Below are 25,512 nucleotides of genomic sequence, written 5' to 3' on the forward strand. Positions count from 1 at the left end.
AGTGATTTGCTTAGCTTCCACTCCATTCTTACCATACACATAGATTAAAATTGATTATACAACTATAAGTTAGTTTTAGATCAATTGCACCCTAAAGCCATAGTATAATTGCTCTAGCTTAATCTTCCACTGCTTTACTTGTAATTGCCTAGAGCTTAAGTAAATAACATCTTATTATTCCGCTGCATTCTATTCAAAGTAAAAATTAGGGAACATAATTTTTAGAAAACCCAATTCACCCCCCCTCTTGGGTTGTCACCTTGGGCAACAAAGTTTATAATTAATTATTTTTGTATGGGGAAAATTGATTAACCCTTTTTATTAAGACACTGTCTTGTTTTTAGTCTTGTTTATTTTATCTGGTCGAGTTCGGTCTGAAGCAGTTTAGCAAGAATTAAATTTAAATAACATTGGGCTCGAGAACAAGTTCAAGCAAATCAACGATCATGACCCACCTCAAATCCAAAGCTAATTTCCAACCAATTTCTTACCTGCCTTCGTATAAAATTCATAATTTTAAAACTAAAAAAATAATAATAAAATATCCACAGTAATTTCGGAAAAAATTACTGGAATCACTGTTCATATGAACAGTGTTCCGTGAAAACACTGTTCATATGAATAGTGCTACGGAAAAAAAAATAAAAACTCATTCCACTGTTCATCTTCTTCCTCCCTCAGAGCATCTCGGCCGTCCACCTTCCACTGCATCTTCCCGTCGATCCCGCGGCCAGCCTCTCTTCCTAGCCGTCCGTGATCAGCCATCCACGGAGCATCTGGAGCCATCGATCCAGCCACCTTCTTCTTCAGCCCTCCCGCATGCAACAGCGCCCATAATCCAGCCTCCGCGAGATCAAAGACCGCAGACCACGCCCTCCTCCTCTCTGGGAATCGATCGCTGGGTCTTCGGCGATCTATAAGAGGAAGACGGAAGAAGGGAGGCGGGGGGGAGAGCACGGTTTGAAGAACAGAGCATGAACTGTTTTGTGCCAAAAAGGGGGAATAAAAAAATAAAAAAAATAGAGGGAGGCTGGGAGCGGATTAATTAGTGAAAGAAAAAGAAGGAAGGACTAGAGACGGATGGCGTGGAGCATCTCAGCAAGCCGATCAAAGTCGCTGAGCATCATGAGCAGCTAAACCTCGGTTTAGGGGTTTGACGAAGCCATAGAGGAGTATCCGTTTCATTTTTATTGACTTGAGTTTGTATTGTAAGATTGTTATATGATGAAGAATTTATCAATTGATCTTATGATTTATTTAATTTTTGTGAATCGTTTATCTTGCAGAAAATATTTTATATAGATTGATCTATTTCATCGAATCCAACACCTGTGGTTTGGAGGAGATATTCATGTGACATCAATTTCATATTTTTAATGATCAGATGCATCATGCTAGGTTAGACAGGCCATGCTTATCGTTAGAGTAGATGGTTTGTGCTAGACTTAAATGATTCATGCTGGAAATTAGTTATAATTTTTAATGATTGCTTTGGCTTGTAGTCGGAAGCAATCAAGTCTTAAATACAACTCAATCATTGAAAGCGTCACGGATATAAATCTATCGGTGGAATCTAGCCCTAAACACCTCTCTCCATAGATAATTCATACTACTACACCCATATTAATTCTTAGTTTTTATCATTTACTCTAGCTTATGCCCTTTGAAGTAATTATTTAATTAAGAAAAATAACTTGTCTCCAATCCCTGTGGACCGACATCCGTAATCACTATCCTATAGGATACGTGCTATTGCGTGGTTTATTTTTGAAATTGAAAGAACCGATCAGACCCTTGCCCTTCATTCCTTCTTCTTAGCTATCCCTATCCTCCTTTAAGTCATCATTGCTTGAGATCGGCTTTAGAACGTTAGATTAGTCTTAGAGATCTATTATTAGGTTAGTCTCAAGGAGACATTATTAGGTTAATCTTCATGAGCCATTATAGGTCAGTCTCAAGGAGTCATTAGGTCGGTATCCACGAGCTATTGGCAAGTTGGTCTCCAGGAGTCGTTAGCATGTTGATCTCAAGAAGCCGTTAGGAGGTTGGTCTCCAGGAGCCATTATAGTTTCGTCTTAAGGAGTTATTAGGAGATTGATCTCTAGGAGCCATTATAGATTGGTCTCAAAGAGTCGTTGGCAGGCAAGTCTCTAGGAACTATTGGTAAATCGATCTCTAGGAATCATTGTAGGTCGGTCTTAAGGAGCTATTAAGAGGTTGATCTCCAAGATCGATTATAGAGCAGTCTCAAGGAGTTGTTGGTAGGTTGGTCTTAAGGAGTTGTGAGTAGGTCGGTCTTGAGGAGTGGTTATATGCAGCAAATTGGAGGTCTCAAAGTTGTTTGTCAAGGGTGTCTCTAGGAAGGATCCAAAGTTTGGATCTTAGGGTTTTCCTCCCTAGCGTATAGGGATGTAGATCAGAGGTCCTAGAGTTGATTATTCGAGATGTCTCTAGGGAGGACCTAGAGTTTGTATCTTCAGGATTTCTTCCTAGCTTCTAGGCTTGTAGATTGGAAGTACAAGAGTTGCCTATCCAAAATATTTCTAAGGAGGATGCAGAGTTTGGATCTCTAGATTTTCTTTCTAACCTGTAGGCTTGTAGATCGGAGGTCCCAAAGTTGACTATTCGAGGTGCCTCAGGGAGGACCAAGAGTTTTGATGTTTGGGGTTTCTCCCTATCCTGTAGGCTTGTAGAGTGACCGTTCAGGATGTCTCTAAGGAGAACCTAGAGATTTCGATCTTTGGATTTTCTCTCTAGCATGTAGGATTGTAGATCAAAGGTCCTAGGGATTGGTCCTCACGGTGTCTCCTCGGCTTGGTCTACTTGGGATTTTTCAATTGGCAGTCCTCAGGACAAAATCCTGTGAGTATTGCCTCGGCCCAGTCTTCATCCTGACGGTTCTCGGGATGGATCCCATGGGTGTCACCTCGGCCCAATCTAGTTGGGACTTTTCTGTATGGCTAGAGCTTTCTTCTTGCGTGGACGGATGCAATGCTTGAATTCTGAAGGAGTTGTGAACTATGAAAACTAGGTCTTGTGCATTTAAAACCATTCACCAGTGGTTAATTTAATGAATATTCAATTTACACATAGAATATGTATGTATACTGGTTTGAGGCCTGCAAGATATATTGTAGTCTGGTCTAGCTGCCATTACCTTGTTGGCCCCACTTGGGTTTCAAAGTCAAGTCATTGAGCTTGTCAAATTTGCCATTTTGCAAGCTTGTGGAGCCACTTGACATGTTGCGTGCATCCAAAGTATCTTCTTTCATCATAGTATGACCATAGAACATTCATGGCTTGATTCTCGCTGTTTTTAGACAGGAAGGGACCCGGCTTTTAGAAATGAAGAAGGAGAGGTCCCCACCGGAGAAGCAAGAAAGCCTGAATTCGATCGACGATTCAACCTTCATCAAAAATTCCACCTCCTTTCGTTCCCCCGCGATACAAATAGACAAAAGGGCATTAGATTTATCCACAATTGCAAGTATACAAAGATGAATTGAAGAATTAGATACAAAACTAATTATAGAGGCAGAATCAGGCCAAATAGAGGCCAAAAATGGAAAGATCACACCTGAAAATATAGATAACCAGTCTAGAGTCAGTTCAAAAATAGGTGATCGGACGGTCAAAAGAATCATTTGGTTTAGACCTATCTGATCAATGCAGTAGAGTCGACGTGTCATGATGGAGTAGTGGTATGCTGATGTGGCAGATGACATAGATTGATATTGTGTCGATGCTGACATGGCAAATGACATGGTAAGTTGACATGAAAACTGACACATCAGGCTGATTGATATGAAGGACTATATGACAACTTACATGGCAGATGATGTGGCAGGCGTGACTAATGTGGTAAGCTATCTTAACCCAAACGAATTTTTCTTTTGGATTCACAGGAGGTGAGTTGGATCTGCTCTTGCTCTCCTTCCTCACAAGTGCTTGGATCCAAGCTCTAACAATGGCGGCGATGACAACATTGGTAAAAGCCTCTAGGTGGTGGTAATTAAGCAGGGTTAGAGAAGCTAGTTTAGGTAGTGGAGATATTTGGTATTCCACAACTCAAATTTGGCGTGTGGGAAGCTCTTTGTATTTATAAAACTGATCTGTTATAAAGTGGGTGATGTACAACTGTCCATAACAAACATAGATAAGATTTGTTGTTCATAACAAACATAGATAAGACAAATTCAAATACTTTCGACTCTTTAAATCTTGCATTAGTTTGGCTTGCAATGTATATCTATAACACCCCCCTTCAAGCGGATCATGGGGATGGACACGGTCAGCTTGGATCTGAAAAAAGTAAAGAGATGTTGAGAAAGATTCTTAGTGAATATGTCTGCAATTTAAAGTTGGAGGGAATGAACTTCACTTGTAAATCACCAGCTGCAACTTTTTCACGAATGAAATGATAGTCTAGAGCAATATGCTTAGATATAGCATGAGTGACCAGATTATACGCCATAAAAATGGCACTACGATTATCACACAATAGTGTAATAGGCTTTATATGGCGAACTTTCATTTCAGAAAGTAATTGAGAAGTGATTTCAGCAGCGGTGAGTGCCATTGAGCGATACTCTGATTTGACACTTGAACAAAAAACGGGGGACTATTTTTTTGAACTCCAAGAAACTAGATTATCACCAGAAAAGATTGCATAACCAGAGGTAGACCTTCTTGTGTCAGGGCAACCCGCCCAATTTGCATCACAATAAGCAACAAAAGCACGAGAATGTCGCGCTGAAAAAGTAAGACCAAATTGGATAGTATACCCTTGATGTAATGCAAAATTCGCTTGACAGCCTAAAAATGAGACTCCATAGGGGAATGCATAAATTGACTTACAGAATTAACAGGGCATGCAAGATCAGGCCTTGTAATAGTGAGATTTGTAAGGCACCAACGATCGACCAGTAGTAGTTAGGATCATCAAATGATTTACCTTCTCATGAGAGATGTTGGCCGACTACCATGGGAGTACTAATAGGTCGACTATTTGTCATCTTAGTGCGCTTCAAGATGTCAAGTGCATATTTTGTTTGACATAAAAAGAGACTAGCGGAATGTGGTTGAGCTTCAAGTCTAAGAAAATAATGTAGTGGCCCAAGATCCTTCATCACAAATTCTCGTCCAAGGCGATCTATTATCCGAGCAAGCAGCGAAGTGCAACTTCCAGTAAGAACAATATCATCCACATAAACAAGGAGGTAAATAATGCCTTCACTAGTATGATGCACAAACAAAGAAGCGTCGGCACAACTAGAAATAAAACCAAGACAAAGGAGAAAAGTACTAAAGCGATGAAACCAAGCGCGAGGAGCTTGCTTCAGACCATAGAGTGCCTTTTGAAGCCGACACACATGATGAGGATAGACATCACCAACATAACCGAGTGATAGTTCCATATAGACTTTCTCTTGAAGATGTCCATGGAGAAAAACATTCTTGACATCGAGTTGACGAAGAGACCATCCATTAGTCATGGCAATAGTGAGAACAATGCGAACGGTAGCCTTAACAACAGGACTGAAGGTCTCTTTAAAATCAATCCCATGGAGTTGAGTAAACCCTTTAGACATGAGACACTCTTTGTAGTGCTCTATATTACCATCAGCTTTCAGTTTGGTCCGAAAAACCCATCTACAAGCAACAACATTCTTGTGAGAAGGTCTTGGAACAAGTTGCCATGTGTTGTTTTGGTGAAGAGCACGGATCTCTTCATCCATTGCTTGAACCCATTCTGGATTCTTAGAAGCTGATTTGAAACCTCGTGGCTCCCGCAAAGAGAGAAGACAATGATAAAGTTGTGTATCTAGAAGCCCTTGAAAACAATGGTAAGTTTTTGGTTTGAACACACCGGCCTTTCCCCGAGTAACCATGGGATGTGTATTAAGTGGCATGGAACTAGTAGGAGCAGGCTCTAACCTAAGGCTTGAAGGTTCCAACTCTAGATGTGGAGGTGCTTGAGACATAACATGATTGTCTTCATTGTAGGTTGGCTCAGGATTGAATGAAGTACTTTGGACCTGAGGCAAAACACCAACATGATTAGGAATTGCTCAATGGCACATGGAACACATATCGATGACTGGTGACTGATGGCTTTGGAGCATTGGTTTGAGAAGATGGAGATGGTAGAGAGAGGACCATAGAAGGTTCGAAGAACGTGACAATGTCGTCAAGCTTTGAAGTAGCTGATGGTGAATTCCCAGCATAAGGAAAAAAAGATTCATCAAATGCTACATGGTGAGAGATGAATACATGACGGGATGCACGATCAAGACAACGAAAGCCTTTATGGAGTGAGCTACAGCCAAGAAAAACATAAGGAAAGCTACGTGGAGCAAACTTGTTAGCGTTGTAATTATGCATATAAGGAAAACATAAACAACCAAATGTACAAAACAAAGAGTACTGAGGAGATTTACCAAACAAAATTGAGTAAGGAGACTCACCCACAAGGACTAGAGTAGGAAGCCGATTGATGATGAATGTGGCCGTGCTAAAGGCCTCCACCTATAGGGACATTGGAGAATGAGAGTGAAATAGCATGGTAAGGCTTGTTTCTGTTATATGTCCGTGCTTACATTCCACCCTTCCATTTTAGGCAGGAGTATAAGGACAAGACATATGGTGAATGATGCCACAATTAGCTATGGATTTTTGAAGTGATTGTTTGTGAACTCTGTACCACCATCTCTTTGAAAAATTTTGATTTTAGTGGATAGTTGATTCTCAACAAGTTTTTGAAATTAAACAAAGATGACATAAAAATCTGATTTGTGTTTCAATGGGTAGAACCAAGTGAAACGAGAGTGGTCATCAATGAATATAACATAGTAACGAAAGCTCGAGGTTGACTGAATTGGTGAAGGACCTTATAAATCACAATGTACAACATCTAGAAAATTTGTACTTTGTTTGTCATTAAGAGGAAAAGGAAGGCGGTGACTTTTTCCCATTTGACAGCTTGAACATAACTTGGGAGAAGCCAAATAGAGGTGACAGATAAAAGACCATCTTTGTTCAATTTCTGAAGAACATTATTTCAGGCCTGACCCAATCGGGCATGCCATACATCAAAAGGAGCACCTAAACTCGTGTCTCGAAGGGTGGTAAGAAAAGCAGTGTGACCTTTGTCTAACACATACAGCCCATTCACACATCTACCGGTGCACAGCTCCTGTCCCGTGAGGCGGTCCTGAATAGAAAAACCAGAGTCAATAAAAATGATTTTACAATGATTGTCTTTTGTAAGCTTACTGATAGAGATCAATGTTTTTGTTATTTAAGGAACAACTAAGACATCAGTAAAGCGAAGGGAAGGATTAGGACAAAGGGAACCGATGTAAGTGATAGGAAGAGATACACCATTACCAACAGTCACTTTGTCAGAACCTGAGTAGGTATTAGAGGTGTCCAAATTAGCAGTGTCGTTTGTCATGTGGGCATTGTCTCCAGTATCCGTATACCAATCAAAGGAGAGAAATCATTGACAGTACATGAAGCAAAAGCCTCCGCAAGATTTGCCGAGGGATTAGGCTTATCATAGTGATTCCAGCAGTAAGGAGCAATGTGATTGTCACGGCCGCATATTTGGCAAAGGGGTTTGCTAGAATCAGAAGGTTGTGGTGCCCGAGTTTGATTGTAGTGCTAACGACCTCCTTGATTACGACCACCATGCCTACCACCACGGTGACTGCGACCACCACGATTATTTGAAGAACCACGATTGCCGTGGTTGCCAGAGTTGTGGTTTGGATTATATTGGCCACGTTGAGCAGCAAAGGCCAAAACAGAACCAGTGGGAGGTTCAAGAGATTTAACAAAAATATCACAACTTTCTGCTTTAGGAACATCATGAAAAGTAGGAATTGCAACCTAAGAAAGCATGGTAGTTGAAAGAGTGGAGAACTCACGGCCGAGACCCCTAAGGAACCAATGTACCTTATTAGTATCATCTACGGCAGGACCCATTGTAGTGAGCTGATCACATAAGGACTTGAATGCACGAGCGTAGTCACCAACACTCCTGAAACCCTTTTTCATAAGCTGAAGATCATCTTTGAGGCGAATCTCACGAGTTTTGGATTTGTGAGAGAATGAGTGTTCAAGTGCTGTCCATGCCTCATGACTTGTAGTGAGACCAAGAACTTCAGATATAGCTTCTTCAGAAGGAGATGAGTAGAGGAGACTAGGGACAACTTTATCAATTTGCTTCCATTTAACATACCTTGGGTTGGAAACTTGAACAGTGTTTCCAATCACATGCATGGGTGGTTCAGAAAGAGAACCATCGATGTACCCATGTAAGTTTTGACTGGTGAGAAGAGGAACAACTTGACTCTGCCACAGAAGATAGTTGGTGGAGGTTAACTTGACAGATAGCATACGGACCATGGTATTGAAGGTGTCAAGGTGAGAAGACGAGAAGAGTAGGTGGAACTGTTTTCGGAATCCATGGATCGTGAACAGAGGTTAATCCTTTAGACGCTCTAATACCATAAGAAGGGTTAGAGAAGGTAGTTTAGGTAGTGGAGATATGTGGTATTCCACAGCTCAAATTTGGCATGTGGGAAGCTCTTTGTATTTATAAAACTGTTCTGTTACAAAGTGGGTAATGTACAACCATCCATAACAAACATAGATAAGATTTGTTGTTCATAACTAACATAGATAAGACCAATTCAAATACTTAACAAATGACTCGACTCTTTAAATCTTGCACTTAGTTTAGCTTGCAATGTATATTCATAACAACAATGGTGCTTGTCGGAACAAAATCCCCATGGAAGAGATGTCGCGGTCGAGTCTGGTGGAGATTATGTCAGCCTTGGTCTCTTTGGAGGACCTTGGAGGATAGCATTAGCCTTGGCCTCCTCAGTGCAGGAGAATGGTAGATGGTGTCAAATCGTGGTTGTAGTGGCACGATGAGGGTAGCATGCACCACGATGGCTGTGGTGGTGGACATCATGATAGCGGTGGTGGTGATGGGTCTAAAGACCATAGTTGGTGCCATCCATGGTCGCGCTTCCCGTGTGCACGGAACTTAATCACAGGCAGCATAAAAGGGCGACTCATGAGCCAAGGACTTGCATCATGGTCTCCCATGATGCATGTCTCGTATGAAGAGAAGGCAGTGCTTGGGGATTGTCACGGAAGAGGAGTCAGTTGCCGAGGTGCTCATGGATGCGTGGATAGTGAGACCGTTGCTGAAGACTCTAATATTTGGCGAAACAAGAAAACTAACCATAGGCGGTGCTATAGATTTTGTTTCTCATAGACGATGTCAATCAGTTGTCGCCAAAATTTGGTTTAGTGATCTAGAGACGAGCAGGGCAATGAATGATCTACTAGGGTGGAAGAAGAACTGATCTGTATACAAAAAAAATATTAAAGGTCACTGGAGCTAATTTGACTGGGCGACCTCCGATGCTTAAGTCAAATAGAGCTTTAGAATATAGAAGAAAAAAGAAAAGAGAAGAGTAGTGTAGAATAATTTGAGGTGAAGGCTTGATACCCTAAACACCTTTCTATAGATGGAGAGTTTTTGTCTCACTAGGGTTAGACTTTTCTATTTCTCAGCTTTTCTTATCTGAATCGGCTTAGGAGTATATGGCCAACTGAAATTAGTCCTCTAGTATGCCACATGCTTACTTGTGATAGGCAGGCCTGATTTTGACCACATTAGCTTTCTTTTTAGATTTGACACAGAATGCCAACTAAGCCAAATATGGTCGCACGAAGCTGCTAACATAATAATAAAGGATGTTTGTTGATGGAATTCGAGACGATCAATCATTTTGTTAGGTGTAATCTACCAACCATTTGAGAAGCTAGGGAGCATCGAAGCTATTGTCAAAAACGGCTGGGATTGACTCAGAAAGTTGGCAAATGCTCAGGCAACTTATATGCCTCATAGTGGAAAGGACCAACAGGCAAATGGACTTGCTTGTTTGTTTCCATCCAAAATGTTTAATCCAACATTCTAAGAACTTCATGTCAAAAAGAGAACTATAGTTTATAGCTGCTCTTTTTTATCTGAAAAAAGGCAGAAGAAAGGAGAGGATCCTCATTAGTTAACTCTGAAGAAGAAATACCAGAGAAGTCGGTCGTCACCAAGAGAGCCAGAGAACATGCCTTGGTTCTTTTATACATTCAAAATTTGAACCGACCAAAGAATCATGATCAGCCAAGGATCAGTCGGATGATTTCTTTTTGTGACTTGCTCTGAAATCTTGAACAGCGTCTGTCATGGTCCACATGTCTCGATTGAGTTATTTAGTATATTAGTCACGGAGTAGCCTGTAACTTTGGTACACCGAGTCCTTCCGATGCCCTCCTATCTTAGCTATCAGCACTAAAGCACTAAACAGCGAGGAATTCTCTCAGATCCAGCATATAATACTCTCTTAGCGACCTCTTATGATATGCCAATTCCTTGGTTGGAGCAACCATACGACCCATAGAGCTGATGAGAAGTATGGGTTCTGAGAACCAGAAGCATGCCAGTGCCTGAACATGTTTAGAATCAGTAGTTGCACGATGGTATTCCCCGGCAAGATAGATGGCTCTGGTAGCAACACCTATCAGCATCATTTCTTTGCCTTAAGTTTTCAAGAAAAAGACAAGCATGGCCTATCATCAATTCATTGGTACTATAAAATGGAAAGGATTATGGCAACAAACTTAAGCAGAAACTACATGTCACGCCCCCGCCTCTGCGAGGCACGTGAGGCACCTAGTGCCCACGTGGGGGCCACATGAGGGGGAACACGGGGCTCCCCTGCCAGATATTGTCCGGTTCTGGGGCTTCACGCAAGTGTCCTTCACCCCTCCCCGGTTTTGTTTTCCACCCAAAACGCGTCTGCAGGATTTGGAGACACCCGCCTCATATGCTCAGGCTCTGGAACGAGTCTTTCCGATGTGGGACTATTGGGCCTCACACCCTTCCCACCATCGGACAAGAGCCGTCCTCGGCTCTGATACCAAATGTCACGCCCCCGCCTCTGCGAGGCACGTGAGGCACCTAGTGCCCACGTGGGGGCCACATGAGGGGGAACACGGGGCTCCCCTGCCAGATATTGTCCGGTTCTGGGGCTTCACGCAAGTGTCCTTCACCCCTCCCCGGTTTTGTTTTTCACCCAAAACGCGTCTGCAGGATTTGGAGACACCCGCCTCATATGCCCAGACTCTGGAACGAGTCTTTCCGATGTGGGACTATTGGGCCTCACACTACACGAAACATATTTCTGTAAATTTACTTATTTGAGACTGATACTTAAAAGGTACTGCAGAAGGCCAAGAAAACCAGATTTCATTTTAACCTCTTGCACAAGAGGAGAGCCATTCTAAGGTGAAAGCCTAAAGATCCTTAGTTTCTCTCCTTCCACAAGAACTTCCATCAAACTACATCTGCTGGAAAGTAGCAATCAATATTAGGTCCTTTCTGATTCCTTTCCTCTGAAAAACTGGACCATTACCAGCATTCCATTGTATTTATTTTGCACTCACCGAACTTGAGTTCCAACCATTTTATGCTTATTCTCAAAATGCAGTTTCAAATATTAAAAATTTTCTTTTGTTCAAATATTGCTCAAGTAACCAATCTGCAAAGAGAGGGTTGGAGCACAAGAGTAATGTGAAATACCCCAATTCATCTGCATGGACTTCAACCAGAAATGCAGTCAATGATGCCATGTTTGGGATTTTCCCTGAACCCAGTATTGGACTGCTCTATTTCTGGGTCACTCTGATGGGTCAGGCCAACCTCTCTCCCAAAGTCCCAATCTTCAGAGGTTCAGGTCCAAAATAGTAATTTCATATGCTATTGATTAATTGCTACCAGCAGAACATATGCTTTTGATCATGGCCTCTTGAGCAAGCTGATGGACTGCCTTATTTACTTCAGATAGTGGAAACTGTGAGAGACCATTGAGGAAGGCATTGGAGTGCCACTTAGGATATTGATCAGGTTTACTAAGTCAGGCTGAACATAAATCCAAATCTCGTGCAAAAAATTCTTCTGATCTTTCCTGAATCCACAACTCTCTTTATTTGAATTATTTTGATACAAGCATCAATATAGATGAGATTTCGAGTTCAAATAAGTGGAGCAAACAGATGGTTTTGGACCTGATTTATTCTTTACTTAATGTAATACTGTATCCAAATAGACAGAATGGCTTTCCAAGTTGAAACAAGGCTGGCAAAGAAGTATAATTTTTTAAAATCAGACTTTGCCTTATTACTTTCTGCTATTTCATGGTTCTTTTCCTGCACACTTTTTCCCTTATTTTTTTTTCAAATGAATATTGGTAAAGCCACCTGCATTTTTTCCCTTCCTATATTTAATTATTTAAATTACAGATCTATAAACTTCTGGAGCAAGTAACAAATCACATGAAGTGATAGAATGTGGGAAGATCACAACATCCATATCTGTTCCTGCATTTGGGAGCATACTCTGCACTGGAACAACCTACACAATACAATGAAAAAATTTAATGGACACTAAGTAATATTTTTTTTATCATCGTATATTAAAGAGAAATCAATAGCTCAGACACACCAATCATCATATACTGTAACTAAAAATACTCTTTCTTCATCATGTTATGAGAGCACCTAGTAACAGAATATAAATATTAATGTATGAAAGTCAACAAATTGCTGTAAGGAAGTAACTCTAAAACAATTTTGGTCCTTCTACGTATCAGGTCAAACTATAAGTCGGTCACATGAACATGAGCAGAAAGTACTTGCAATTTTAAGAAACAAGTGTGACGCATTATCTCACCCTGGCAATGATAGGTTAAACATCACGATGATCTATCCTACATGCTGTATGCATCCAGGCATGTAAATTTTTTTCTGATGTGGATAGTAAATACTGATATAGTATGGCCGCTTAACCTTATTGGGTTCTTGGAAGGAATTCTCATCTGTCAATCTACTGGATGTAAGTAGAGTCTTTTTTGATCCAAATGAGTTGACATCATTCTGTAATCCAGTCACAAAGATTTTAAGATTCACAATGTCATTCCCAAAATTGACAACCTGCACAAAGCACTTTGTGTGGTTAATGACAAGAATCTTGCAAAAAGCATAACTGAGACTAAATCAACCAGTTGAAATAAGAAATCGAAAAAGGTTCCACAGACAAACATAGCCAAATATGACATGTCCTCTATGCAAAAATTGGAGTCTAATACCATAGAAAGGGTCATAAGCTTTTTGGTCCATTGAATAAACATTTTATTAATTGCTGGTATAAACGTAAGAAAAGGTTGAAAGAGAGAAATCACCATACCAAAAATAGTGGCAACTGGAAAGACAGATGAGAGAGTATCACTGCAATTCAGTCACATTATATAGAGTACTGACACAGAGAAGCAGGTAAAAAATGAAATGATTTTCATAAACAAAAGTAGCAAGTTATCCTTCTTGAAGAATAAGTGGTAAAAAAAAGAGGCTAATTTAAATTAAGGCAGGATGTTATGGAAACTGCATTATACATAACAAGCAGTGTTAATTCATTAAGAAAACAACAAGGCTATAATTTGATGTTTGCAGTTCTGATAAAAGGGAATGACTTTGTTTTGAAAAGGATGTATCCCGAGTAATTATATTTACCACATTTCATGACTAACTAAAGATACGCATCAGAAACATCCGCTGCAAACAAAATAAAAAAAATTAAAATAGGATATTAAGGAGCATCAGATATAGGGGCCTGTCTAAGAAATGAAGACCTTTATTTTGAGGTAACTGCTATCATCTTCTGAATTCTGCCAAGTAATTGCAGATGCAATCAAAGAATTGGAGGAACTAGCTTGAATGGTGGAAGGATGAAGATTAGCACCACTCGATTCCTTAAAGAATTGTTGCATCCAGTAACTAGGAGTTCCATACTGCTGCCATGAGTTGAAGACGATGGCATCTGGGTTCCACCTTTATCATGCAAAAACTTTACAAAAATTAGAACTCCGCAATATGAGATAAATGAAGTAGTTTGTTGGTAAGAGTGCTATGCTCACATATATGGGTTTTTTTTCATAGTGTTATGGTTTAAAACCAAAAATCAACCTGAAATTTTGAATTCCAATTGCAAATATGTTGTCCAGCAATGTAGTAGTGACTATTTGAAATGTGTACCAAAACTCATAAGTAAATGATGCAAATCCAGTTATTCATCAGGTGAGCACAATAGCAAATCTAAAAGTTGATTGTGTTTAGAAACCAAGGAGCCTATGACCGAGAAAAATAGGAGAAATTCAAGAAGTTACCTGCGATCATTGGCATTGACAAAAAGCAGTGCATAGCTTGCCATCTCAACAACATCACTGCATGAAAATAATCAAGCAAAGACAATTAATTAGCAATAAAGGGTTTAGCGGTCAGACATAAAAATTAAATTTTGCTGGTTACATCATGATTCAAAAGTTCAAAAATAATTTAAAATTAACTAGAACCTAAGCACAAAAAAAATCTTGGTTGGCCAACCAGGATTAACCACAATATGTAACAGGCAGTTGATTAATATCAATACATCTAATATGTAAATGTGCAAACTTTTTATAATCATGCAGAACCTAATTGCAACAGAATTTTAGCTCCAGCATCACACAATAATAATTATTATGCTGCAATGTTCATAAAGCCTGCGTTTACGAAACACTAAAAGCATTTCCTACTGTGGATTGAGGTACTGCATGTCAGGGGAGTGCTGGCCTGGCACTGGTGTGGTACATAATGTGCTATGCCAGTGCTTGTCACACATTGGCAGTGCAGTGTGCCAGGCACTGGCATGTAGTGATACCATGCCACTAGCATTTATGTCAAGGCATTGAAATGTTAAAGTGCTAGTTACGGTGACTGTGGCATGGGGCATCTTTGTTCATATTTCCTAAAAAATTTGATGATCAGCATTTTGAATTACATAAGCTCCTATGCGATCTTTATACTGCTGGAGAACTGGAATTTTGATAGGCTTCTAACTGCAGGAAGGTTTTTGTGAAAACTTGCAGCAAATAAGGCAACAGTGCCTTGCAGGCTATGCAAAGTTGAAAAGGACCAGAAACTGTCAACAGACTATGGTCCTGTTTGGTATTGCTATTGCCAGTAGAACTTTTGGAAGTAGAGCTTTCGGAAAATAGAGCTTTTGGAAATAGATTTTTCATAAAAAGCTGTTTGCTATTTCGTAACTACATTTACAAAGTACTGTGGAACTTTAACATTTGTTTGGTAATCAAAATAAGAAAGTACTTTTCGAATGATAAAATGACAAGAAACATAGTATTGTATAGTGGAATATAATACAATGTAATATTACATATCGTTACATATTAAAATATTTTTATATAATATAGTATAATATAATATTTGAGGATGATAGTATTATTTCGATGATTAACACAACAATTGAGAGAATATCGAATTAATAATACAGTCTAACTTGATACATCACTAATGAATATCACACCCTCGATACATTCACGATACATTAAGAAAATGAGATCAAGACGACTCTCAATGATTAACAACGAGATAAAATATATAGTAGAAAATGATAGAGAGCTTTTAAATCTATTTCGGCAAAGTTTCGAGTCAAGTATACTCTTAAGGGCAAAACTATAATTTTTACTGTTAAGGGTATGAAACTCTATCGTGTCATACACTCAAAATTATTTGAAGTATGCTCTATTGACTCTATGAACTAGTCTAACCTTAAGATGCAGGAAATTGTGAGTTGAGTTGACCCCAAAGAGGTTAGGAGTCAACCCTGATACATATGGCACACACTGGCACGGAGTGACACACTTGGCACAGAGTAGGAGTCGACCCCAGAAGAGGTGGAGTCGACCCTGGCACATTTTGGAACGATTTGGCACTAACTTATAAAAATGGCACAGATGAACAGTAACTAGGGCCGACCCCAAGTATCCTTGAGCCGACCCCAAAGAAACATGAGCCGACCCCAACTTGCAACCTCAAAGAAAACAACTCTCTGGACTTTACTGAGAGGGCCGACCCCAAGTGGAGCCGACCCCTGGAAGACTTGAGCCGACCCCAGTAGAGCCGACCCCAAGAGAATATGAGCTGACCCCAGGATGAGTGTCCAAAAAATCATGTCTCTGGAATCCCTAAAAGGGCCGACCCAATGGAGCTTTGGTCAACCCCACTGTAGCACGGGTCGACCTCAAGAAAGCATGAGGGGCCGACCCTACTGTAGCAGGGGCCGACCCCACTGTAGTAGGGGTCGACCCCAGAGAAGTTTAAGTTGACCCCACGGCTGATGAACAGTAACTTGAGCCGATCCTAGAAAAGCTTGGGTCGACCCCAGCACGGGTAACAGCATAACGGCTAGTTCTGCAGAAGTACTTTTTGAGCTTCCAACGGCTAGAAACAGCTAGTTTTTCAAATCAAACAGTTGGGGAGTGACCAATAGAGGTTGGAAAGTATTTAAGAGACACTATCCATCAGAGAGAAGAATCTTTTTGTATAAAATCAATTGAGTATTCAAGAGAAAGCAAGCCCAAGTGTTCTTCATCAAGTTACTTCATTCAAGTCCCAAAAAGAAGGTGGTTGAGCAATCTGAAAGTGCATTCAACAGCTCCACCAACCTTTTTCGAAGTGAAGTAACCTGAGCAAAGAAGAGAAGAGCTTCTTCAAAGCGATAACTATTTCTCATCTCTTCTTTTAGTGTATATTTGTTATATCTGCTCATTTAGGAGCTACAAACTTCTTTCTTTTAAATTTATTGTAAGGTTGGTTGGTGAGCCCGTAAAACCAACGGTGTAGGTTGTTGGTGAGCCCGCAAAACCAACGTAGGTTATTGGTGATCCTGGAAAACCAAAGTGTAAAGATTTTTGGATTGTGAGCCCGAAAAACAATCCAACTGTAATCCGCGGGATTATAGTGAATTTCCAAGGGGACGTTTAGGAAATGGACGTAGGTGCTTAGGAGAGCACCGAACCACTATATTTCTTGTGTATTTGTATTGTGTGCCTTTCTAATTTCACTACACGCACTTAATTAAGATTAGCTAAACTATCCATTCACCTATCAATTTGATTAAGGGATTAAAAATTTAGAAAATCCAATTCACCCCCCCTCTTGGCTTGTCACCTAGGGCAACAATATTGAATACTATAATATAATAATATAACATGATATGATATAGTAATGTATTATTAATAGTATAGTACAATATTATTACCATGTAATATAATGTAATATAATATTATACTATAATATTATAATATAATATTATTATAATTATAATTTAATATATAAAATAAATAATATAATAATACTGTAATATAAGATAACAATATAAGATAACTACATGTTATAATATATTATAATAATATAATATAATAGACGATACTACATGTTATATTATAATCATATAATATCATATAAAATAATGTAATATAAACTAATATTTTATATTGTTATTTTATTAATAATATATAATATAATATAATAATAATAATAATTATAATAATATATGATCATAATATAACTATTATTTTCATAATAATATAATATTATGATTGTAATAGTATGTTATATTATGCTTATAGTATAATATAAGAATATATTATATTATAATTATGTATTAGTACAATAATATAGTATATTATAATAGTATAACGTAATAATATAATATAAACACTATATTATTAATTTTTTATACTATATTATATTATATTTATAGTATAATAATATGATATGATATAATATAAGATGTAATTATGAGATTTTTTGTAGGTATTTTGGTCATTTGAAAAATTTTATTAGAACTAAAATAGCTTATTGACATTGGCCAGAAAATACTTTTGGGGAGAAGCTCCAAAATAGAAGTTTTCCCAAGTAGACCTTTTCAGCTTTTTAACAAAGCCAAAACAACTTTCCGATTTTGTACCAAACACATTCAAAAGTATTTTTGGAAGCCTAGAAAGTATTTTCTGACCCTCCAAAAATTTTGCCAAATAGGGCCTATATGGTACATAAAATATTGTTTATCTGTTCTCATTGTTTTCAGTGGCATGATACTGCAAAAAATTTCCTATGCCAAAGCAATTATCACATGCACTTGCAAGCACGGAGGATCTAACAGAAAACAGGTAATCTTCTAATAATGGGACATTGAAAAGCACACCTGTTTCTTTCCAACCCAGTAAGAAAGCCAGCTTCTGCTAATGCTGCCAAGAGGCTTCCTTTACCAGCATCTTTATCAGTCACAGCATACTCACTAACAAAAGCCTGGCAGTATAGTCATGTTAAGTGATTTTTTGCACCTTTTAAGCCATATCCAAAGACATGGATAATGCATGGGTATGGTTACAGGAAAATATCAAGTCTGAGTCTGAAGAGCATATTATTTGACACCTTGGGGCCACTTCGGGGTGTGCGGTCAAATTGATGAGCCCTGGAAAACATGCCGTATGCTGAGGTATAAATCTATCAAAAAAATAACACTGTTAAAGACTTTTTTTAATGGAATACAGTAATAATAACTAAAGCAGCTAATAGACTTGAACACAACAACAACAAAAAAATTTGAAAGCAGAACTATTTGTAGATTCTTACATGAAAATCATATAGGTCAGCAGGATGATCTAAGGGGCGAGAAGACCCATCACAATTTGATACAATTTTGATGTCTGGATAAGCAGCTTTTATCGCAAAGTAAAACTTGTAGTAGTTTCCTATTCAATTACAAGTCAGGCCATCAGTCAGAAATTTTATTGAGCTTTTTATTGTCCTTCAACCATCAAAATGATACCCAAATAAAGTTTGTTCTTAAGCTTATTAGTGAAAGAAATTCTAGTAAAAATTAAAATATTAAAACAGATTTTTTTTTTCTAGTGACAGTAGACATTCAAAGGCATCTGAGAAATCTATATCTTAAAGAGAGAAGAAGCCTGGAAATTGTTAATGAAACCTATCTGCTGCATCTAGGGTCTAATGAATAGTTGATTACCATCAATTTTGGAAGTCGTGGAAGGAATAGAGAGAAAAAATAGAAAGATAACAAGAGGAAAAAAAGTCGAAATGATCTATTTTAAAAAGAATGGTTTTCTCACATGATTGATACAGGTGCTGTGAGAAGTGATGAGAGCACAAAAGTGCGACCTACATGTCACTAAAATTAGTGTTATTGCTAACCGATAATGATAAATTCCCTGGATTAATATTATATTTGGGTTTGACACAGATTATCATAAATTAGAGATAAAATGCACATTGAGTACAAATTTGACTTCAGAAGAATCCCTTCCCAGACCCGACCCGGTTGAAGATCGGGTCGGGTCCGAGTCGGGTTCAGGTCCGAATCAGGTCCATTTTGTTTGTGCTTTTGGGAAAGAATTTTGGGCAAATCTAATTTGGCCATATCATAACTATGAGGTGCTGGGTGACCCATGACTTGAAAGACTTGCACTTGACCTCCAGTCAGAACAAATGACCCGTGACGAACTGAGTCCGTCCGTCTACAAGCGAAATTTCATATCACACTATTTTTTTTATCTATATGACTGATTGGACGGAACTTGGTGTCTCTCAGCTCCCATCTCAGGAGGGCAAAGAAAATCCCAGCTCTTCCTGGATCCACGGCATCTTCCATTTCGGCTCATCCCAATCATCCCGCGCGTCTCCTTCCTTCCCGTGATCCCATTCTTCAAGCGGTGAACATCCATGGATCAAGCTCCCTTCCGATTTCAAGCCGTGATCCAAGCTTCCACCGATTGCCGTGATCGGCTCCTCCCACCAGCCCACGGATCATCGCCTCCTCACAGCATCCCACAATCCCAGCATGGCCCGAAGAAGCAAGGCCACGTCCTCCTCACCAGCGCATGAAATCTCCCGTCGATCACGCTCCCAGCAGCCAAGAGCCCGTCGGCATTCATTTCAGCGCATCCCCGTGATCGCAGCATCCGGCGTCCGCCCTCTCCTTCCGCCCGTGATCCAGCTCTTTCCATCCGACTGTAAGCGTGATCCCAGCGTCTTCCGTCCGTTCCAAGCCGCATCAAATTCCCAGCAGCCCAAGATGCCGTCCGCAATCACAAACGTCTGCAATCAAGGAGCTGCTCCAGCCCTGCATCCAAGGATCCGGCCATTCGAGACATCCTCCCTTCCCGAATTCACGCATCCCGGAAGACCCCTCTTCCGCAAGCGCACGAGTGTCCGTTACTCCTCAGCCCGTGTCTCCTTTCCTCCCGACGATCCCGCGCCCATCAAGCAGTCCCCACGTGTTTTGATCCATCGCCGGCTTCAAGGCTCGGGCGATCTATAAGAAGGGGAGGACGAGAGGAGGAGAGGGGAGCTTGGCTAGAGGGTCGCCGGCGGGTCCAAGGGGGAGCTCTCGGCGGGGAGTGAAGGCTCTGTTTGTTTGTAAGAGAGAAAGAAAAAAAGGAAACAGAGCCATGCTCTGTTTCGGGTTGAGAAGAAAGCATATTTTATTAGGGTAGAGAAGAAAGGAGTTGTTTTGTTTTGTTTTTTTTTTCTTCCTTTGTTTTTATGTTTTATTTTGTAGAAGGAGGAAGCATTAGGCTTCCAATCTTCATTTTACTTTTGTAATTGTTCTTTTATGCAATCCATTAATTTTTCTTTTATGCAATTCATGTTTTAGGTTAAGTTTAATTCCTGCAGTTTATTTCATGCATTCAAGAATTCTTGCTTTAGTTGCAATATATGAAATTTTCTTTCATGCAGTCTATGTTCCAGGCTTCAATCTTCCTAAGCACTGTTTTCATCCATGCCAAAGTTTTTCTTTGAATAGTTAAATATTTTATTAAATTTATAAATGCTCTTCTATTCCAAGTATTTGTCTTTTCGTTATTTTCAAATGGAAAACCTTCTCTGGTAGACTAGAGAATCATTTAACATCCTCAAAGTAATGTTTTTCTTTTATCATTCGAAAATCGATTTCAAATCCGAGTGAATGTTTTTATTTTTAAGCAACTCCAATCGCCTCTCTGTGGATCGACCTCTTACAACCACTATTCTTCGAGTAGAACAGGTAAGAGTAAAATTAATTTAAACTTTGTTTGTCGGTTCTAACAACGATCTGTTTAGCATATTTTTAGGTAAACAAGAATCGGACAACAAAAATTTTGGCGCCATTACTGGGAAGGCAAATTGAGAAGCAAGAACGATCACGAAGATCAAATCGGATTTTGGATGCCCAGAGTGAACGCACTCCGGTAGTAAGTTTTTATTTTTATTTTTATTAATTTTCCTTATTTTGATAATTTCTAGTTAATAATTTCGTAGTTATTAAATTCTGAAATTTGAAATTCGAAATTTAAAATTCAAAAAAAAATAAAAATAAAAAAACAATTCCAAAATTCAAAAATTCAAAAAAAATTTAAATTCAAAATTTGAATTCTAAGATTCGAAATTTGAAATTTAAATTAAAAAAATTAATTAAATCAAAAAAAAATTAAAAAAAATATTAATTTTGCTAGTAATTGATAAGGTGCAATCCTCCGAGATTATCATACCTCTATTGGGGCTCCTCACGTAGTAATCTCCAGAGCTTATTCAACGGACATTCGGAGATTGACTGACACAAGGATTATGTTTAGTTTAGATTCAAGTTATTGCTATATAAAAATTAAAAAAAAATTAATAAAAAAAAATTTTGCTTGCTCATTTAATCAATACAACCTAATGACATTGCATAAACTTTAAAAAAATTATTGATTATTTGCTGCATTTAGTATTAAGCATTTGCATAAAATAATTTAAGGGCAAAACCTATTAAAAAGATAAGGTCGGGAAGTCATTACCTATCCTTAGCCCAAAAATCACCACCTTGCATACATATCCTAAGCCAAATTAAATTAAAATCAATTAGACGTTGGCCTTAGGATTTTCGAGCTCAATTAGGCTCTTGGAAAGAAGCGGCTGAAAGCCACTCCAGTGAGGATTTAGTAATTGATGTCTAGGAAAGTTTTACAACAGTGAGAACTGTTATGGGTAATGTGGTATCGGTGTATCCCTTCTGGCACCACCACACATCCCGGAACTTTTCTGGTCACTGGTTACTGGATCGCTTAACTGGTAAGCTCAAGCTTAATCTGAAAGGGAGATTAGGAGCTGTCTAATCTAGAGACAATGTCAGGAACTTTTTAACCTGATAAATCTCTGTGCAACTAGATTTAAGAAGCTACTAAACCTCACTTAATTCTAAAACTAATAGGGTCAAATTGTTATGTGGTGTTGGTTGTGGTCATCTGTGTCTAGCCCTTCTCTTCTCTTAGGATTTCGTTCATTTTAGGAGTCAAACCTAATGAATTGTTGATAATGTATGCATGGTAGAAGGTCATTAAGGGATAAGTTAACCCCATTTGATCCTGAGATTGACAGAACTTTTCATCACAACTTGCGAACTGTAAACCAACCGTCAATCTCTACAATGGGTGAACATATTAGAACTTTGAATGAGTTGTTTGCACCCGCATCTGCCAGTCCCCCTACTTGCATAGTATTACCAATTAATAATGCAGCCCAATTCGAGATTCGGGCTGCAACAATAAACATGTTACCCAAGTTTCATAGGTTCGAGAGGGAACAACCCTACATTCATCTAAACAAATTTTTGACAATCTGTCAAACATTTAGAAATCAAAACTTAGATGAAGAGGGTATTAAATTAAGGTTATTTCCCATGACTTTAGAGGATCGTGCTGCTGCATGGCTGTATTTCCTTGCTTCAAATTCCATCACATCATGGAACAACTATCTAGGAAGTTCATGGCTAAGTTCTATCCCATGGTAAAGACTGAAAAAATTAAGGATGCCATAAGAACTTTTAGAGAAAAATTTGAGAAGGAATTTTTCCAACTTTGGGAAAGATTCCATGATCTACTGGTCAAGTGCCCGCACCATGGGCTTGACAAGGCTGATCTAGTACATTTGTTTTACAAAGGATTACCTCCAACACATAGGAACATGCTTGAATCCATGCATAAGGGTAGGTTCATGAACCAAACCCCTGATCAAGCCTATGAGTTCCTTGTGGACTTAAGCTAAAAATGTTCAAAATTGGAGTAGCTACGGTCGGGAGGTAGATAGAGATGATTATGGGTCTAGAGAACCAAGTACCTACGGAATAAAAACAGACCCAGAACTCAAAAATGTCATGTCCAATCTAGTGAATGGGATGAACAATTTAAGTAAAAAGTTTGATGCTTTCATTGTTTCCACTAGTTTGAGTTCATACAAAGAGTCAAATCCCATCATGAAAGTGGAACACGAGCCACAGGGCTTATGTATCTTGTGTAACAGTTCTGAGCATCTAGTGGAGTGCTGCCCTAATCTGCCCACCATAAAGATCGAGCAAGCAAATGCTCTAAATTCATATAGTGCCTTTAAGAAGCCCACTCCCAACTCGTTCAGCCCAGTTTACCATCCTGATAATAGGTTCCACCCAAATTTCTCATACAAGCAGAATGAACCTATTCAGCATCAAGGTAGTCCACCAGGTTTTCTAAACAACTTCCCCAGGATAGGTCCATCACAAATGAACCAACCATTGGTTCCATCTGTACCTTCTTATAATGCCCCTATTCCACAGCAACCTTCATAATTAGAAACCATGATGGCTAGTATGATGAAACAACAACAAGATTTTATCAAGCAACAACAACAGACCAATACAGCCCAAGCCCAGACTAACCAATTCCATGCGCAAGCGATTGCAAAACTTGAGGTTAGTCTAAGCCAAATAGCAAACTCTCTAGGGAATAGAAAGAAAGGTGAACTACCTAGTCAACCAGTGCCTAACCCTAGCAGACAACAAAATCAATGATAGAGAGGTCAGTATCAAATCGATTCTAATGGAAATCCGACCTATGAAGTCCAGGCAATTACCACTTTAAGGTCTGGCAAGCAAGTGGATAATAAAGTCCAACTTCCTGAACATGAAAAAGAAAATAAAAATGAATCCGATAAGAACCCTATTCAGAAGAGAGGTCAAGAACAGGATAAATCAGAAAAAAAGGAAGAACCCATAGAAACATACAAAGCTAAGGTTTCCTTTCCCAGTAGACTTCAGGACTCCAAGAAACAATCTAATTTTGATGAAATAATGGAAGTCTTTAAAACTGTTCAAATAAATATACCTTTTCTCGATGCCATAAGACAAATTTCCTCCTATACAAAATTCTTGAAAGACCTCACCATGGTCAAAAGAAAAACCAGTATTCCTAGGCAAGCTGTTATGGCTGCACAAGCCTCATCTCTCATTCAACAACAGATTGCCCCGAAATTCAAAGACCCTGGTTGCCCCACCATTGAAATAAAAATAAGAGAGACGATCATCCAGAGAGCCCTATTAGATTTAGGAGCCAGTGTGAACCTACTTCCCTACTATGTGTACCAAAAGTTAGGTTTGGAAAAATTAAAGCCCACAAATATTACCCTTTCCTTAGCAGATAGGACGGTAAAGTACCCCAAGGGGATTGTAGAGGATGTAATAGTGAAAGTAAACGAGTTTTACTATCCTGTGGACTTCGTTATCCTTGAGATTGAACCTGCAATACATCCAGACAGTCACACACCTATAATTTTAGGTAGACCTTTCTTAGCCACAGCAAATGCTGTGATCAACTGTCGAAATGGGATGCTGAAGTTATTTTTTGGCAACATAAAAGTCGAACTTAATGTCTTTAACATAAGTAAACAACCACCAGACGACAAAGAAATCAATGAAGTTGACATGATTGAAAGTCTGGTTCAGGAGACTTTCTTACAAACTTATAATAAGGACCCTTTAGAAGCTTACCTTGCCCATTCCAAGGAAGGGGTCGAGCATATGCCCCCTAATTTTGTTCCCCTTATGAGCATAGATCGTCATCAGCCGACTGTTCTTCCTCGGACTCTTCCAAAACCATTCTTAGATAATGGTTGAAAAAAAGGAGGATCTACATTATGTCTGGCTGAAGACATTAAACTTAGCGCTCTTGGAAGGCAACCCAACATGTAAATATTATTAAAAAATAATAATAATAATAATTAAAATAAAAAAAAAATCAATAAATTACGAACATGCAGGTTTGGGATTTTTTGCCCCAATTGTCACTTTACCCACCCATATCAGGTAACTTCTCCTCTGTCCTATTACTGCTTTAAATTTTCTTTAACATTGAGGACAATGTTAGATTTAGGTATGGGGGTGAGAATATTTTTGATTTTTTATGCAATTAAAAAAAAATTAAAATTAAAAAAAAGGAATTTCAAATTTTTAACTCAAACTCTAATCTTTTTGGCTGTACAAACTAGGAATTGCTTTGACAATAGCTTTGAGTTAAGGAATATGATAGCAGTTCTAGCTTGAGTTTTCGTCCCACCTATCTTCTGCTAACATAATTTAGCACCTACACGTAAGCACATGAATAGTGGGGTATGTATACTTGCAACTAATATGAATACTTTTAATCTTCGGGATAATTTAAAGTTATATGTGTGATGAACACCCTAATC

At 38.9% G+C, this 25,512-nt stretch overlaps 1 protein-coding gene across 8 annotated transcripts in view; it reads right to left on the bottom strand.

The window, feature by feature from the left end:
* Positions 1-12,048: 12,048 nt before the first annotated feature.
* The window catches only part of LOC113461395 (alpha-L-arabinofuranosidase 1-like), a 39,070-nt gene continuing 25,606 nt past the window's right edge, over positions 12,049-25,512 (bottom strand). For 5 of the 8 annotated variants that reach the window (XM_089928781.1, XM_089928778.1, XM_089928779.1 and 2 more), the window contains exons 7-12: positions 18,412-18,483; positions 18,182-18,285; positions 14,301-14,357; positions 13,767-13,965; positions 12,928-13,071; positions 12,049-12,493 (exon numbers count right to left, since the gene is read on the bottom strand). In XM_089928781.1, the coding sequence (XP_089784907.1) occupies positions 12,371-12,493; positions 12,928-13,071; positions 13,767-13,965; positions 14,301-14,357; positions 18,182-18,285; positions 18,412-18,483 (699 nt within the window). In that variant the 3' untranslated portion in view covers positions 12,049-12,370. Of the gene's footprint in view, positions 12,494-12,811; positions 13,690-13,766; positions 13,966-14,300; positions 14,358-18,181; positions 18,286-18,411; positions 18,484-25,512 lie in introns of those variants that run through there. The other 3 variants (XM_089928783.1, XM_089928782.1, XM_089928784.1) reach the window with 3 other exon arrangements.

This window comes from Phoenix dactylifera, chromosome 2 (assembly GCF_051530095.1).
Source record: "Phoenix dactylifera cultivar Ajwa chromosome 2, Ajwa_hap1_PhDact_Kaust_v1.1, whole genome shotgun sequence".
Lineage (NCBI taxonomy): Eukaryota > Viridiplantae > Streptophyta > Magnoliopsida > Arecales > Arecaceae > Phoenix > Phoenix dactylifera.